The sequence below is a fragment of the Cupressus sempervirens genome, chromosome 3, assembly GCF_028749045.1.
Source record: "Cupressus sempervirens isolate cs-2001-9-10 chromosome 3, ASM2874904v1, whole genome shotgun sequence".
Lineage (NCBI taxonomy): Eukaryota > Viridiplantae > Streptophyta > Pinopsida > Cupressales > Cupressaceae > Cupressus > Cupressus sempervirens.
Window position 1 is genome coordinate 1,081,958,674 of NC_143120.1, and position 17,559 is coordinate 1,081,976,232.

A 17,559-nucleotide genomic window follows, 5' to 3' on the forward strand; every position below is an offset into this window, starting at 1 on the left:
CCTACTACTAGACTTGGTTTATGGTTGCCACATTTAAGTTAAAGATGAGAAACTTTGTATTGGATTTAGAACTAAGTTATTTCTCATAAGATGACCATTCATAGATTGGATGAGCTATTTAAGCCATATGGATCGAACATGGTCTGGACTAAATGGATATGTCAAGAGATTCTAGAAGATAATGCCGATAATGTTTCTTGTGATGAATTCATTTAAATGGATAATTAAAGATTGGTCTATTCTGCATGCATTAAGAGAACAATTTGTCTCTTCATAAAAACCTCATTTTGTCTCATCTCTCATATCATTCTTACCACGATATTTGTGGAACAGGTAAAAGATATTCCATGTGGTACTAAGGGTGGAGTGATGATTTTCTTTGATAAGATTGAGGTACAGACCATACTTATTTTTCAATAATAGACAAGTTAGTTTTTCTGATGATTTGCACTCGCTTTGTACTGCATAACAGATTGCCACATTAGATCATATTTATATAATTATATTAAATTTAATATTTATAATTTTAGTTAAATATACTGTCATCTAATACTTTTAATAGTTTAACTGCAGGTTGTTAATCGCCTTCGCAAGGAGTATGTCTATGAGACCATGTTAGATTTTGGGGTCACTTATGACAAGACTTGGATTTACGATAAAATTCACCATGAAATAAATCAGTTTTGCAGTGCACACACATTGCAGGATGTCTACATTGACATGTTTGATCAGGCATGTTTTTGCTGATTGTAGTCCATTTTTTATAAGCATGCTTCTTTGACAAAAAGACATTCAGGTTCATGTGAGTTAAGTTTGATAGCTTCAGAATTCTTTCAAATAAAATATATAACACTGTATTTGAACACGCTGCAACTGCAAGGATTGGAGTTGTTTATATAAAACAAACAATTTTTGAAAAAAAATGCAGATTGATGAGAAGATGAAAGAAGCTATTCAAAATGATTGCACTATTTATGCACCTGGCATTGAGATTATAAGTGTGAGAGTAACAAAACCTAAAATACCAGAAGCCATTGCCCAAAATTATGAACAAATGGAGGAAGAGCGTACAAAGGTATGCCTATTTTAGTTTTATGAGTCAAGAATTTTGCTTTTTCTGACAACAAATCTACTAATCCAAATGAATTTGAAACCCAGTGACACATGTTATCCAATTCTACTTGTTCAAACATATGCATTGATAACTAGAAAAAATAATTTCAAGGTCTCTGTCTTTTTCACTGGTTTTAGGTCTTGGATTTATCCGCTTGATTTTACTTTTAACTGTAGGATAGATTTTTTATGTGCTTGTATATCGACATGTTTCTATTAATGTTGTCAGCATTTATATGATTTGATTGTCTTGATTACAAAATAAGCAGGGCAATAAATAACCTGATGACTCTAGGTCTTTAATCTATTAAAACATGGGATATATTGTATATACTGTTCTAAGTCAAGCGGCCGACTCAGTAATTGGAAGTGCGTTTTGAAAAGCAATATTATATATATGCCTCTGAATGGCACATATGGTATGGTGTCATTTCACTACAAGTGTATTTGAAATAAGCTGAATGCTTCCTAAATCAAAAAATATGCAGTGAACTTATTACTCAGTTCGCAGAAGGAAATTATGAAATATGTTTCTGATAAAAAATGTGAATTCCTCTGACATTTGGCGCTCTTATATTCCCGTCAACTAATTACCAACCTAGATATGCTTTTTATGGAACTTAAAATTCTGTTTTTTGCAAGTTAGCAGTGTTGTTGGTTCCTTCCAGTTTTGGTGCCACTGCAGGACTGAATTTGTTCCAGTGGCACTGGTATGTAGATACCGCACAAGGTACTTAGGGTGGCAGGCCCATGCTGTGATTTGCCTTACTGATCCCAATTTCACCTAAGAAATCTTAAAACATAAACGCTATTCATTTTACTCTAAAGGATTGCTCTTCATTCATTTTACAGTCACAAAGCACAAAAACAATCAATTTTATTTCAAATTGCTATTTTTGCATTCACAAGGTTTGCAATTTTTTTTCCAGTGTGAAAAATTGCAAAAGTTCAGAGACATTTGTTAAGTGCTATAGCAGGGAACAAGCTTTCACAAAAGAGATTTACCACTTAGTAGACATAAAATACATACCAAAGGTAAGTATTTTTAGTAAAAATTTTGAATTTGAATTTTAAATTTTTTTATTATGTTTTTACATATTGCAAGGTTGTATTTTTGTTTTAATTTTATTTTTCTGAGTACATGTATTCTAGGGTTGCATTTCATTTTTTTAAATATCGGTTATAACAATAAACTTTTTATAATGGCCACTAGTTCAAGTTCAATGGGCCTTGATTTATATAGATAATCCAAATATGATTAAGCATTACCTCTATGATAATAGTTTTATGGTGACTGCACAACAACTAGGAGGTGAGTTTTGTTTTTGGTGTTGTAATCATTGGGATGTTGAGTATAAGAGTTTAGGTAGTCAAGTGAAAATCTACCTAAATGCTATGATTGGCTATGGAATTAAAGTTTGTCACAGGTTGAACAAGAATAGGTTGTTGGAGGAGCAAATTGTTATATTAGAAAACAAGAAGCTATGCAGTGGATTAGTAAAATTAAAATCTCATGTTTTGGTGAATAAAGGATCATGGTTTACTTCAATAGTGGCTGCCCACATCGTTTTGGAGACCATTTATTTAAGAAGATTCCTCTATCTTCCTTCAATTGAGGCCCCATTAGATAAGACAATTTAGAATGAGGTGAGGGGCAATGTAGATGAATATATTGCACATTGCATTTATGTCGGTGGTCTTCCTTTCAATTTAGTGAAATCACTGTAATGTTAGGAAATGGCGATGAGAATCAATTAAACTCCCTCTCATCACACAATTGTTTGGCATCATATGGTGCATACCACATTATTGGCCTTTCCTTTTTGTATTAATATGAAATGATCCCATACAATCATTTAAGAAAAGTATTATTGTCCAAATGCATAAAACCCCACGGATGTGATGTGTCATGTAATAGTAATTAGCATAATCACTCTCTAAAGAACACAAAACACATAGATCAAACGATTATTAGTTAAGCTAATAATATCACAAGACAAGGGCAACTAAATGTGTAGGGTAGAGTCCATAAACCAAAGATTGATTCCAATTAGAAGGAGGTTAGTTAATATGTCTGAAGAGTGATGTTTGAGGAGATACAATTCCTCTCATCAAGACCACTTTAGAGATATTAAAGGAGGATTGAGTTCCATTTAGGAAGCATGGATATGGTTATTCTTTAGTGTTCCATCGGGTTGTTAGAAAGTAAAGTCCACCAAGATAACTGAATTATTGAATCAAAACAACATTTATTAGCCTTATCAAATCTGAGACATGTAATCAGCAAGTGCAATAACCACAAGAAGATAATCATACACAATAACACCATATTTGTTAACTAGGGAAACCCTTGATTAGAGGGAAAACCCTGGTGGGGATGGTAGCCACAAAATGATGCTCTAATAAATAAATTCCTTACAAGAGGATGGACCCCGTGAGGAGTCAATGAAATACATTCAGTACATATCAGTCCCTGTTACGAGACTAAGTGTCCTCACAGAGACTCTTATCTGGCCTATTGCTCTTTTGAGGTGGTTGCAGATATTGTTTTCGCTGGTATGGGCCATTGCTGGTACGTCCAGACCTTTGCTTTGTTGTGTTTGGTGGGGATCGAGATGGATCATCTTCCTCTCTTTCAACTATCTTTGGATGCCTCTGCTCACCTCCTTCCCTTTCAACAATAGCTGAATGAGCACGTTAGACTTGACATCTACAAATTGAATATTATCACGACGTGGAGTAACTGCCATGGGGGACTCCATTCGAGGATAGCCTTTTATGTTGAGCATTATATGGATATTTAGGATGGGATTATTGGGCACCCACTGTACCTTTCAAATCATTAGACTCATGAACTTTGCATTTCCTTTCTTTCAGAGTGGGCACCCACAAACTTTGTATTTCGACAAATCATCAGATTGATAGAAGACCAAATCTATTGCCTTTGTCTTCTGGGGAAGGAGGAAACTGAGGTACACTTCATTTTTCATTGCCCCATCCACTATGAGATTAGAGGGAGATTTTACTATCTGTTCAGAGAGTGCAGGTCCCTTTCTTCATTCTTTAGATACATTGATCAATAATGTCTTGTGTTGTACCTTAAAGAGGCCATATAGCTTTGAAGGCACACCTTACAGCTTTGGTTTACATTGGGACAAGCTTTAAATTGAGTCAACTTATCACCTCCTTTTACACGATCGTATCCTTCACAAGGAGCATGAAGCGGTCGTGCAACCCTCCTCATTTTGGTCACACCAGGTGTGTGAGGCCTAGCAAAGGTTTGACTCAACAACAACCCACATCCATTGTCTCCTTGAGACGGTCCGAGACATTGTCGCCCCCCCAGACCCTATCCTTTGGTTTTGGACTACTTTTTCTTGACTGTAAGGGTTTAGTTGTTTCCTAATCGGTTCTTGGTTGGTTCTTTCTTGCTGGTTCTTTCCTTGGACATCGACTGGTGTTCCTATTGTTGGTTGTTGTATGTTTTCTAGTCCCTTAGACGCTCTCTGTGGTCTCTTGTTGGACATTTATAGGTTTATCTTATCTAGTTGTAGCTGAAATAGGTGCTAGAATATCCCGCTGTGCTCTTGTTATCTCATCCTCAACACGTCATGATACTCTATCAAATCTGAAATATTGAGCTCACTGGGTAATTCTACTAAATAAGCATTTCTTGAATCATGCTTCTTCAAAATCTTGAAAGATCCAAATTTCTTCATTTTCAACTTATTGTATGTCCCTACTCGATGTTAATGATTTGTAGCTTTAGTCGGATTAATCTAACTGATGAAATCAAATTTATAATTGGCCTATTCATCTTGAACATTTGATTCCTATGTCATAACCCCATAATAACATATGACTAATGTAAATATCTTCAATATATATATTAGTCTAAGATATAAATACATGTATGCAATTCATTTGTAAATATTTTGTATAAATAATAATAAGCAATGTGACACATTTATTATTATAATTTACATTGATACAATATAAATTCACATAATTAACCAATGTGATAATCAATCATTAAATACCATATTGAAATATTACAGATATGTGAAACTAGGAAAATGATAATAATAAAATCAATTAATAGTGTAACATACGAATTTTCCTAACCAATTTAAGAAAGTATTTATCTATCAACTAATCCCATTCACATGACAATGATTTCCATTAACTAATTATAACTGGAAATAAGTAACTGCTACCTTATCTAATTGTATTTAAATTCAATGAATGTAAAGGAAATAAATAAATGATTACTTTGATATCATTTAAATCAATCTAACATGTTCAATTGAAAAATAAAGTAGCAACTACCATTTCAAACATCTAATATATTCGTGCATATTTTCTACACTATCTATTTATGCTTCCATGATTCCAAAGGTAAAAGTGCAAAAGAACATATAGATATGATGGAGAATTCCCTTTGTCTTGTTGTTCAAGCCTCGACATTGGTGAGAGGAGAAGCATTGACATAGGCTTAACATCCCAACTGCGGACCATACTTATCCTCATACATCCTAACTTAATAGAACGACCCTCCCTACTTCGGAATCGACTTGGGATGTTCTTAGGTCCAGCCATTCGAGCAATCCGGTGGTTTGAGTGTCCCATCAGTTATTCTTGAACAACTGAAGCATTTGGACAAACAAAAAGATCTCATGATCGACACATCTGCCTATTTCTACCTTGGCCAAGGATTTCAAATTGGGTTCGTAAACCCGATCTCCACCACTCGACTTGACAACAGGTTTCATCATTAGGACATGTATGAGCTATTATATGTGTTTGTTTCTTAGTTATTTGATCTTAATCTTGATTTTGTTTGCAGGTTAGATTTTACACCTTTTCACCAATCATTGGCCTTTCTGCTAGGTGAATTCCTTGGTGTCAATATAATCTAATTCCATGCAAGGTAGAGTGTTTAAGCTTTGCAACATTTGGATACCCTCCAATATACATAATTACCTCGATTCCAAAGGCTGAATAATTGATGTGAACTCAGGGTATTATTGTTAATTGAAAAATCATAAATACTTCATATATCAGCTGATGGCATACTGGATTATCTCTAACATTTCAGTCTTAACCAACTGAGGATATTAAATCGTTTTAGATTGAGAAAGAAGAATTAAAGGTATCAGATGGATTATGCATGAGAATAGATATTGATTTACTATTCAATCGAAATCTCAGTCTTCCGCATTCAGATTTTTGATTAATCAATGTAAAACAAGAACATAAATTTGGACTACTTTGTAAAATGATTTCAACTATATTCTCCATTTAATATTCGGCTCAATAGCATCTACAGCATCAAGGTTTCTTAATGTCAATTGCGACTTCTACAGGGGCACTGATAGTTTTTCAGATTGAATGATAATGAAAAACTGACTAAAAATCAAACCAAGAAATGCATAACTTGATTCCCAATTTGGGTTTCTCTATTTGCCAACTAGGATTCTTGATTCCCGCCGAGTATGGCCTTGATATGTTCTAATATTGTGGATTTAAAAGAAATTAAAAGATGATTTCAAATTGTAGAGGTAAAGTGGATTATCAAAGAGGATGGGATTCTCAGGTTTTAAAGATGATGTAGATCTCGGCAGGAAGGAGGATATCGCAAAAAGGAGGATAATGCTCCCAAATGATCTCAAAATGGACTTTTAATGGTCAGCTGTGACCTTTAGGCTACCATTAGTTATCAAGAAGCTTTTTGATTCCTATCTAAATTCAAATTTTTGAAAAGAAGAGAGAAAAAGAATTAAAAGTTGAAGGGTTCAATCTTTATTTTATTATTATTATAAGTCCTTATGTACGTTTATGTGTATATCGATGAGATGACATCAATAGATTATATAATTATAATTTATTGGTGCCACTTCATCTTTATATATATATTCGTATTTAAGAGTTTATGATAATGATTAAATAAGAAATTGTCAAAAATAAATCTTCCAAGGTATGATTTATATTTAATTTAAATTATTTAAAGTTTTTATTTTATTGTTTTTCCTAATAGCTCATGCGGTTCTATAATGCAATCTGTGGTCAAGTCTTCGTATCCTTTCCAAGGTAGTCTTAGGTCATACCTGTCGATCCTGATGACTAGACCAATCGACCATCCCCTTCCGATGATCTTGTTTAGCAATGCTTCCCCTCTCTTCAGTCTTCTTCCTACAATCACCCAAGCAAAACATTCTTGCCAAGACATTAATTCAAAAATATATTGATCGTTAATTCCAATCAAATAATTGTCAATCATCTAATGACAGTCATTTCACATGAACATGAAAGAAATGATTCGTTATCGGTTGGTACAATATATATAATTAACAACTTGTTTTGCATGATCAAGAAAAGTAACAATCTGTTAACAATTGATACAACTTATATAATTAACTAGTTTCACATGACTAGGAAAAGAAAAAAGTAACAATCTGTTAACAATTGATACAACTTATATAATTAACTAACTTGTTTCACATGACTAGGAAAAGAAATAATTTGTTAACAGTTGATACAACGCATATAATTAACTAACTTGTTTCACATGAACATGAATAATTTGTTAAACCAATAGTTATGATCAAATAGAAAATTAGGGCAAAATTTGGGATGTAACAAATAGTAAATTGACAATAAATAATAGGCAAACCTTAGTAATATATAATAATAGGAAACAATTAAAATAAATGGCAATGCTGAAGGACACTTCTTTTGACATGTTTTAATACCATATAACTACAATAAAGCATATCAGGAGGAGAACATAGGAACTCAACGAATAATACTTGAAGGAGGTTTAAGAGTATGAAGAACGCAACAAGACATTGAGGGAGCACGAAAGATAATAAGGGCATATTCACACCAACGTGCCAATAGGAAGGCGATGTCCAACATTCGCTAACCCACAAATTACTAAGTCTGAATCTCTAACGGACAAGGGTAATGTCAAACCAACATAAGCCATCAGGGGAGTGGAGACATCAAACCCCATCCACGTGAGTTAAGTACTTCCTCTTACCACGCTGTCAGTCAAACCAGCACCTTGTATAGTGAGTGGAAGCCATTACTTCAAGGTACTCGACTTAAGTTAAGATCGTGACCCATACATGCCTTGTCACACAGAAAGTTGAAGAAATCAAGCATTAATACATAAGGTATGGAATTTGGGTTCTTTTGCCTACTATGGAAGCTATGTAATATGTTTATATATATGTATATATATACATATATACTATAATAATATTAACGGTTTTGATATGGTACACTTATTCAAATTGATACTTAGAGATTGGAGCCCTTTAATTGTACAAAAGATTAATATATTTTTCTTTAGGAGAAATATTTGATTGAGTGCTCATAGTGCTAGTGTAGGAAACTTGTATATCTTTCGTATAAATGGCTAATAGTGCTAGTGTGAGAGGACAATACAATCCCTGTATAAATGGCTAGATGAGAATGAAATCTCATAGTGCTAGTTCATAAGGTTTGTTCCCTTGTATGAATGGTTTATAGTAGTTGTGCGAGAGGTCACTACATCCCTTGTATAAATGGCTAGATGAGAATAATAAATAGAATCTCAGAGTGCCAATGCAAGAGGTTAGTATAGTCCTCATATAAATGGCTCATAGTGCTACCGCAAATAATCAATATGACCCTTGTATAAATGCTAGATGAGCTAAGGTCCATAATATTATGATGATGTCAACATATGTATATGTGAACCTTAACGGTTGCACTCCACAGAAGATGGTCAAATAACTAAGGGTTAGGAAACATGATCTAGATACGTCTTTTAAGGTTTGGGTCAAAATGGGGGTAGAATAGTATAAATTAGATTCATTATTATTATGATTCTGATAGTTGGTTTGCACATATTACTTGTCCCAAGCCAACCTTAATACTAGGGACATTATTGTGGTATCAGAGCATAATCCTGCCACCTTGTGGAATTTTTGTTACTTTACACATCTAAGGAATGATGGCCGAACAACTAGCCCAAGAATTAAGAAGCTTTGTGGAACAAACTAATGAGAGGTTTGAAAGGACCAACAAAAGATTTGAAAGCTCCAATAAAATACTACTTGAAGCTGTCCAAAAATTAAGCAGCAACAACAATCAGAGTGAAAGACCTAACCTACAGAGGGATTGTAATTCTAATCACGAGGTAAATGAGCCATAATCACAAGGCTTAGTTCCATGAGATACCTTTACTTTGTTTGGTTTGGTGGGGATTGAGATGGATCATCTTCCTCTCTTTCAACTATCTTTGGATGCCCTTGCTCACCTCCTTCCCTCTCGACAATAGCTAAATGAGCACATTAGACTCAACATCTACAAATTTTATATTATCACGACGTGGAGAAACACCCTGGGCGACTCCGTTCGAGGATAGCCTTTTATGCTGAGCATTATATGGATATTTAGGATGGGATTATTGCGCACCCTCTGTACCTTTATCATTGTCAGACTCGTGAACTTCACATTTCCTTTCTCGTAGAGTGGGCACCCATAGACTCCATATTTAAACGGACCATCAGATTGATAGAGGACCAAACCTATTGCCTTTGTCTTTTGGGGGAGGTAGAAACTGAGCCACAATTTATTTTTCATTACCCCATCTACTATGAGATTAGAGAGAGATTATACTATCTATTCAGAGAGTGTAGGTACCTTCATTCTTCAAATACACTGATTAATAGTGGCTTGTGTTGTACCTTAAGGAGGCCACACGACTTGAAGATAGGCTTTGAATTGAATCAACTTATCACCTCCTTTTTCATGTCCGTGTCCTCGACTTGGGGTATGAAGCAGTTTCACGACCCTCCTCGTTTTGGTCACACTAGGTCTATGAGGCCTTGCAGAGGTTTCACTTGACAACCACACCACACATCCACGTCTCCCTATGACGGTCCGAGACCTCATCTCGCCCCGGACCCTTACCTTCGGTTCTGGACTGCTTTTCCTTGACTATGAGGGTTTAGTTGTTTTATATTCGGTTCTTTTGGGTTCTTGGTTAGTTCTCTCTTGCTTGTTCTCTCTGTGGGCACCGTTTGGTGTTCCCGTTGTTGGCTGTTGCTTATTGTATGTTTTCGAGTCCCTTGGACCCTCTTTGTGCTCTCTTGTTGGACATTAATAGGTTTATCTTATCTATTTGTAGCTGACATAGATGCTCGAATATCCCACTGTTCTCCTGTTATCTCATCCTCAACACCTCGTCTCGCCCCAGACCCTTATCTTCGGTTTTGGACTACTTTTCCTTGACTATGAGGGTTTAGTTGTTTTATATTTGGTTCTTTTGGGTTCTTGGTTAGTTCTCTCTTGCTTGTTCTTTCCGTGGGCACCATTTGGTGTTCCCGTTGTTGGCTGTTGCTTGTTGTATGTTTTCGAGTCACTTGGACCCTCTTTGTGCTCTCTTGTTGGACATTAATAGGTTTATCTTATCTATTTGTAGCTGACATAGATGCTCGAATATCCCATTGCTCTCTTGTTATCTCATCCTGAACACCTCATGATACTCTATCAAATCTGAAATATTAAAAACAGGTGAAATATTAAATTTGCTTGGTAACTTCACTTAATAAGTATTTCCTATATCATGCTTCTTCAAAATTTTGAATGGTCCAAATTTCTTCATTTTCAGCTTATTGTATGTCCTTGCTCGATGTTAATGATTTGTAGCTTCATTCAGATTAATCTAACTGATGAAATCAAATCTATAACCGGCCTATCCATGTTGAACATTTGATTCCTATCTTTCACTGATCTGATTATCTGCAACATCGTAAGATGATTATGTTTATCATAATAATCTCTGCTATTTATGATTTTGGTCAGTGATATTCACCAATTATACACACACATACATAATAGTGATTATATTATTATTGATGATCATATTGATCTTATCGTATCAATATTAATATCGATTGTGATTAATATTTATCTTGTTGAGATATATAATATATTGATGAATGATCGTTATTGTTAAACATAAAGTATCGAATCATGTCTCACATAGAGACATGACTCTATGCGAGACCATATGGTTTGTGTAGATCCATGTCTCTACGAGAGACATGGTCCCTCGATCATATATATATTGGAGGCCATTTTCATTGCAAAGCAACGATTCAGCAGTTCCCATAAATGTATCTCACCAACATTACATATGTCAGATTGATATCGATATTGTGGTTAATACTGATGGATATAAATTCATATCAAATTGATATTGATATATATCCAAGTTTAGTAATATTGTGATCAATAAAGGATATTGAACATTGTATTGTACGATTTGCAATAAATAAGCATATACATCTGTAGAACATTGATTAAAATTAAAATTCCTATAAATCGGATCAAAACTTTAACATGGTGTTAGAGCTAACATAAGGAAAATCCAAATCAGATTTATAAGAGATCATCTAAATTGCCATTAAATGTCTTTAGATTTCTCTATATACTCTACAAAATGGTGAATGGCATCAGATTTGAGGATCGAGTAAGGAGCATCAGACTTTGTATCTTGGAAATTTAGGACAATGCTTGCCTTAAAAGAGCATGAGTCAGATTCATTTGTAGAAAAGGAAACATCTATACCTAGCGAAGACAATGAGAAAAGCCAATGGATGAAAACAATAACAAAGCCATGAAGATATTAGTGGATGCTGTAAAGGATCATATAGTTCCAATCATATCAAAATTTTATACTGCATATGACATGTTCACAACCTTAGAAAGCATGTATGAAATAAATAATACAAGCAGGTCTCTTGCTCTAAAACAACAACTCCACCATGTGAAAATAAACAAAGGAGAATCCATCATATCTTACTTCATAAGCATAATAGAATTAGGAGATCAACTATCAACTATCCACCATTGGTCATTAATAGATAGCAAGGATTAACCATGTTGGCTGTCAATGGACTAACAACATCTTGGGAATCATCATTCAAGGGATAAGTGCTTGATCTAAACTTCCCAAGTTTGATCGTTTAAAAACTAATTGCATTCATCAAGAGTCAAGCCTGATCACAAGCGGGATTGATCGAAACTCCAGCAATGGAGATATCCAAGTATTAAATTCTCATTCTCACAAGAAGGGTAAGAGATGAAACATCAAAAGGGAGAAAGAAAAAGACTCAAAATGGAAAATGCTCATCTAAGAGAAGGAGGGACATGTCTAAAGTACAATGCTTTAGATGGGACAAATATGGTCACTATGCAAGGAAGTGTCCAAGACTCTAAAAAGGCCTAAACTTGAAGCCGCCATTGTTGAAGTGAGTAAGGCGAGATCAGAGAATGACTTTGAAAGACTTGTATTTTATTCATCACTGTTAAGTTTGTAACTATGACAATCTATATGTCTGAATGTGCAGACCGCACTTGATCTTCTCCATCTTAAATATCATATGAATGGCATTAAGTATATTCCTATACTCCTCTTGTGATAGGCGGCGACTTCTTAAAGGAATGTTTGATATTTAATACTAATCTAACACATTGTGTTAGTTGGTGATTAATTATTAATCATCTTGCAGATCGCCGATTTCTGGGAGAGGGTCTGTGCCAACTTAGGAAGGGACATGTCCCTTTGAGGGACATGCCCTTTAGTAATGATATTTAGGAAGGGTATTATTGCAATTTGAAGGACACACAAATACATTAAGTCTGCTCCCTCAAGCAACAATATCTAGTCGATTTATTGTAGAGATAAAACTACTTTAGAATTTTAAGAAGTTCATTTTCAGCAATAAAGGATAGATTACAAGTGTGATTAGAGGCACAAAATTTGCAGAAACTTTACATGGTATTAGAACCAAGTTGTAGAACCTAGGCTCTGCAAAATTTAGTAATTAGACTTTATATATATCTAGCAACTATCTCCTATCTTCAATGGCATACAGAATCAGACTCGAGGACAGGTTTGATGCGAAAAAACACTTTGATGCCTGGAAATTCAGAATCATGATGATCCTTGAAGAGAATGATGTAAAACAATTTGTTGATAAAGCGTCCAAACAACCTCCAGTTGAACCTCATAAATCTATTTGGAGCAAAGGAAATAGAAAGCAATTCAAATCATATTAGATGGAGTAAAAAATGATATTGTACCCATGCTTACAAAACATTAGACAACATTTGATATGATGAATGCATTAGTAAATGCATATGAGGTCAATAATGCAACTAGGGTTCTCACACTGAAAAAGGCAACTAAATCACATTCAAATAAAGAAAGGAGAATCAATGAATTCTTACTTCTTAAGGGTTGCAGGCATTAGAGATGAACTATCAAGTATAGGAACCATTATTAGTGACATAGCATTAACACTAATGGTGATAGATGGATTAACAGAGTCATGGGAAACTTTTGCATAAGGAATAAGTGAGAGAGATAAACTTCCTATTTTTAATAGACTTAAGGGGGTTTGTCTTCAAGAAGAATCCAAAAAATTAAAGAAAGGAGGGAAACTGAAAAGAAAAGATGAAGAACTTCATGTTCTTAATACAAACTCCTATAAGGGCAAGAAGAGCATTTCAAGAACAAAAAGGGAAATCAAAAGAATGGGAAACCCAAGAAAGATTTATCGAAAATAAAGTGTTTCAAATGTGAAAAGTTTGGACACTACAAATCTAATTGTCCTGAGAATTCTAAACAATAACTGAACTGTACAAGTGTTACTAGGGAAGAAGATAATTATGATCTTGAGAATCGTGTATTATATTCGTCACTATCAAATGAAATCTTAAATAAAACATGGGTAATTGATGGTGGATCTTCTAGACATATAACAGGATACAAAGGAGCACTAGACTCTATTTTAGAAAAAGGTCAATAGCGAAGTTACCATTGGTGATAATTCAACACATCCCATTGAAGGAATTGGAAATTGTACCTTGAAACTAAAATCTAGAAATTCTCTTCTTCTCAAAGGTGTACTCTATGTACCAGGAATTAAAAGAAATCTAATCTCGATTACAACACTTGAAGATGATGGGTATAATGTTGCATTTGTGGACGATAAAGTAATAACTCGGGCAAAGAACTCCTTAATCAAGAAAGAAATTTGATCGGTTAGAGAAAAGGGTATTTGTATGAATTGAATTCAGAATCTAGTCGACCTATTCAAGCCTTAATTCATGAAGTTGAAGGCAAATGAAATTTGGCACAAAAGATTAGGGCATCTAAACTTCAAAACCTTATCAACTATGGTGAAGATGGTTATTGGTTTACCTAAACTCAGTAAAGACCACTCAAGCACATGCAAAGGGTGCGCATTGGGTAAGAACACCAGAAGTCCATTTCATGATAGCACTAGAAAAACAAATAATGTTTTAGAATTAATTCATTCAAATTTATGTGGACCTATGTTTGTTCCTTCTCTTGGAGGATTTTGGTACTATATTTTGTTCATAGATGACTTCTCTAGGAAAACATGGATTTACCTCTTAAAATGCAAAGAATCAGAAGAAATCTTAAAGAGATTTAAATAATTCAAAACATTAACTAAAAACTTATCAGGACATAAAATTAAACCTCTTAGAACTGATAATGGAGGATAATATACCTCAGATTTGTTTAAAAGGTTTTGTAAAGAAACATGAATTAAGAGGGAATACACCGTTCCTTATAATCTAGAACAAAACGGGGTAGCAGAAAGAAAGAATAGAACAATAATAGATGTTGCTAGAGCTATGATATTTGATCAAAATCTAGGATATTATCTTTGGGCAGAAGCCTCTTGTACTGCCATCTTTATTCAAAATAGAAGCCCACATTCTTACCTTAGAGATAAAACTCTTGAAGAAGTATTTACTAAAGTCAAATCTAATATAAGTCATCTTAGGATTTTTGGGTGTCCCATATATATCCATGTTCCAAAAGAAAAGAGAACTAAACTAGAACCCTTTGGGTTGAAAGGTATTTTTGTAGGGTTTAGTGAAACATCTAAGGCATATAGGATTTTCATACCTTGACAGAAAAGTATTGAACTTAGTAGGGATGTAATTTTTGAAGAAAATCTAGCATTCAAAAAAGCACTAACTTTTGAAGAACCTTCTCCTTTGCTTAGTTCTGAAAGAAATAGTGAGTCTGAGTCTCAGAGGGAGAACTTAGAAGAAATTGAAGATGAAATTCAAAATCTAAATCTTGAAGAAACTCAAAATTCAAAGAAAAGACCACTTTGGGCCATTAAAACAATAGAGGAAGTACAAGACTTTGCTGCACCTTCTAGAATAGTGAGAGAAAGTAAAAGATCTAAAAGATTTTCTAGTTATAAAACAAACATGAATGATTTGTTCAAAACAGAACCAACTAATCCTTCAGATGCTATTAAACATACAGCCTAGAATGAAGCTATGACAAAAGAATACCAATCTATTATGAAGAATGATGTTTGGGAAATTGTTCCAAAATCTAAAGGAAAATCTGTTGTTTCTTCCAAGTGGATATTTAAAGTAAAGTATGCTGCTGACAGTAGCATTGAGAAGTATAAAGCTAGATTTGTAGTCAAGGGATTTTCTTAGAAAGAAGGGATTGATTATGAAGAAACCTTTGCTCTTGTTGCTAGATATACCTCCGCAAGAGCAGTCCTAGCAATTGTAGCATCAAAGGAATGGAAAGTACATTAGATGGATGTAAAAACAACATTCCTAAATGGAAAGATTACAGAAGAAGTATATCTGAAGCAACCTGAAGGATTTGAAACTCATGATCCTAACGTTTTTGTTTGCAGGCTCAAGAAAGCTTTCTATGGGCTTAAGCAGGCTTCAAGGGCCTGGTATGAAAGAATTGATAAGTATCTCATCGGCTTAGGATTCTCCAAGAATGAAGCCGATCCAAATTTATATTATAAAAGAGATAAAGATGATATGGTAATTCTAATACTGTATGTTGATGATTTACTAATAACAGGTGATGATCATCTTATAGATCAATGCAAGAAAGATCTAACTAGAGAATTCGAGATGAAAGACTTGGGATCAGACATTTTGAAAAGATTTGGAATGTGGAATTGCAAGTCTATGTCTTCTCCAATGGAGACTAATCTACATAAAGAAGCAACAACACAATCACCTTCCATAGATTCGACTCTCTACAGACAGATGATTGGGTCCCTTATGTACTTTGTAAATACAAGACCTGATATTTGCAATGCTGTTGATGCCTTAAGCCAGTTTACGTGTGAGCCAAAGGAGATTCACCTAGTTGTAGTTAAACACATTATGAGATACTTACAAGGCACTCTTAATTTTGAACTCAAATACGAGAAGGTTGGCTTAGATTTACATGGATTCACTGACGCAGATTGGGGTGGAAGTGTTAAAGACAGGAAAAGTACTTCAGGATGCTGTTTCAGTTTAGGATCAACAATGATTTCTTGGATATGTAGAAAGCAGTCTTTAGTAGCTCAAAGCTCCACAAAAGTTGAATACATTGCAGCAGCAATGGCCTGTCGAGAAGCAGTTTGGCTAAGGAAGTTACTTGTGGGATTATTTGGGCAAGCCATGAATCCTACAATTATTCATTGTGATGATTAGAGTTCCATCAAGCTTTCAGTGAATCCAGTTTTTCATGACAGGTCCAAGCATATTGAAATTCCTTACCATTATGTAGACATTGCTATGTCTATGAGTCACAATATGGATAAAGGAAGAATTTTATTATTCTCTAGGGTTTATCCTGTGTTTTGGTAGATCTTAACTCAAGATCGTGTTGTGATATTGGAATACTAGTATCTACGAGTCACAACTTGGATAAATGAAGAACTTAAATTATTCTTCAGATTTATTTTATCACTAGTAGCAGTGATTTGTCATATCATAGGTTTAGTAATATGACATTGTATCATGTGTTCTATGATACCACATGCTAAGAAGATTCAAATAGATATAGAGTATCGATTCTTGCTTGTTCATCTTTATTGATGTTGCTAGATATGATATCTTTCTGTATGATTATCAAGTTAAGAGGGAGTGTTAAGTTTGTAACTATGATAATCTACAGGTCTGAATGTGCAGACCGCACTTGATGTTCTCCATCTTAAATATCATATGAATGGCATTAAAAATATTCCTATACTCCTTTTGTGATAGGTGGCGACTTCTTAAAGGATTGTTTGATATTTAATACTAATCTAACACATTGTCTTGGTGATTAATTATTAATCATCTTGCAGATCGCCGATTTCTGGGATAGGGTGTGTGCCAACTTAGGAAGGGACATGTCCCTTTGAGGGACATGCCCTTTAGTCATGATATACAGGAAGGGTATTATTCTAGTTTGAAGGACACACAAATACATTAAGTTTGTTCCCTCAAGCAACAATATCTAGTCGATTTTTTGCAGAGATAAAGCTAATTTTAGATCAGAATAAAGGTTGACAACTACTCCATACTTTAGAATTTTAAGAA

At 34.4% G+C, this 17,559-nt stretch overlaps 1 protein-coding gene across 1 annotated transcript in view; it reads left to right on the plus strand.

Moving 5' to 3' along the window:
* The window catches only part of LOC149570519 (uncharacterized), a 115,427-nt gene that overhangs the window by 77,980 nt on the left and 19,888 nt on the right, over nucleotides 1-17,559 (plus strand). The window contains exons 4-6 of the mRNA XM_089823116.1: nucleotides 334-393; nucleotides 574-732; nucleotides 929-1,075. Of these exons, the coding sequence (XP_089679242.1) occupies nucleotides 334-393; nucleotides 574-732; nucleotides 929-1,075 (366 nt within the window). The remainder of the gene's footprint in view (nucleotides 1-333; nucleotides 394-573; nucleotides 733-928; nucleotides 1,076-17,559) is intronic.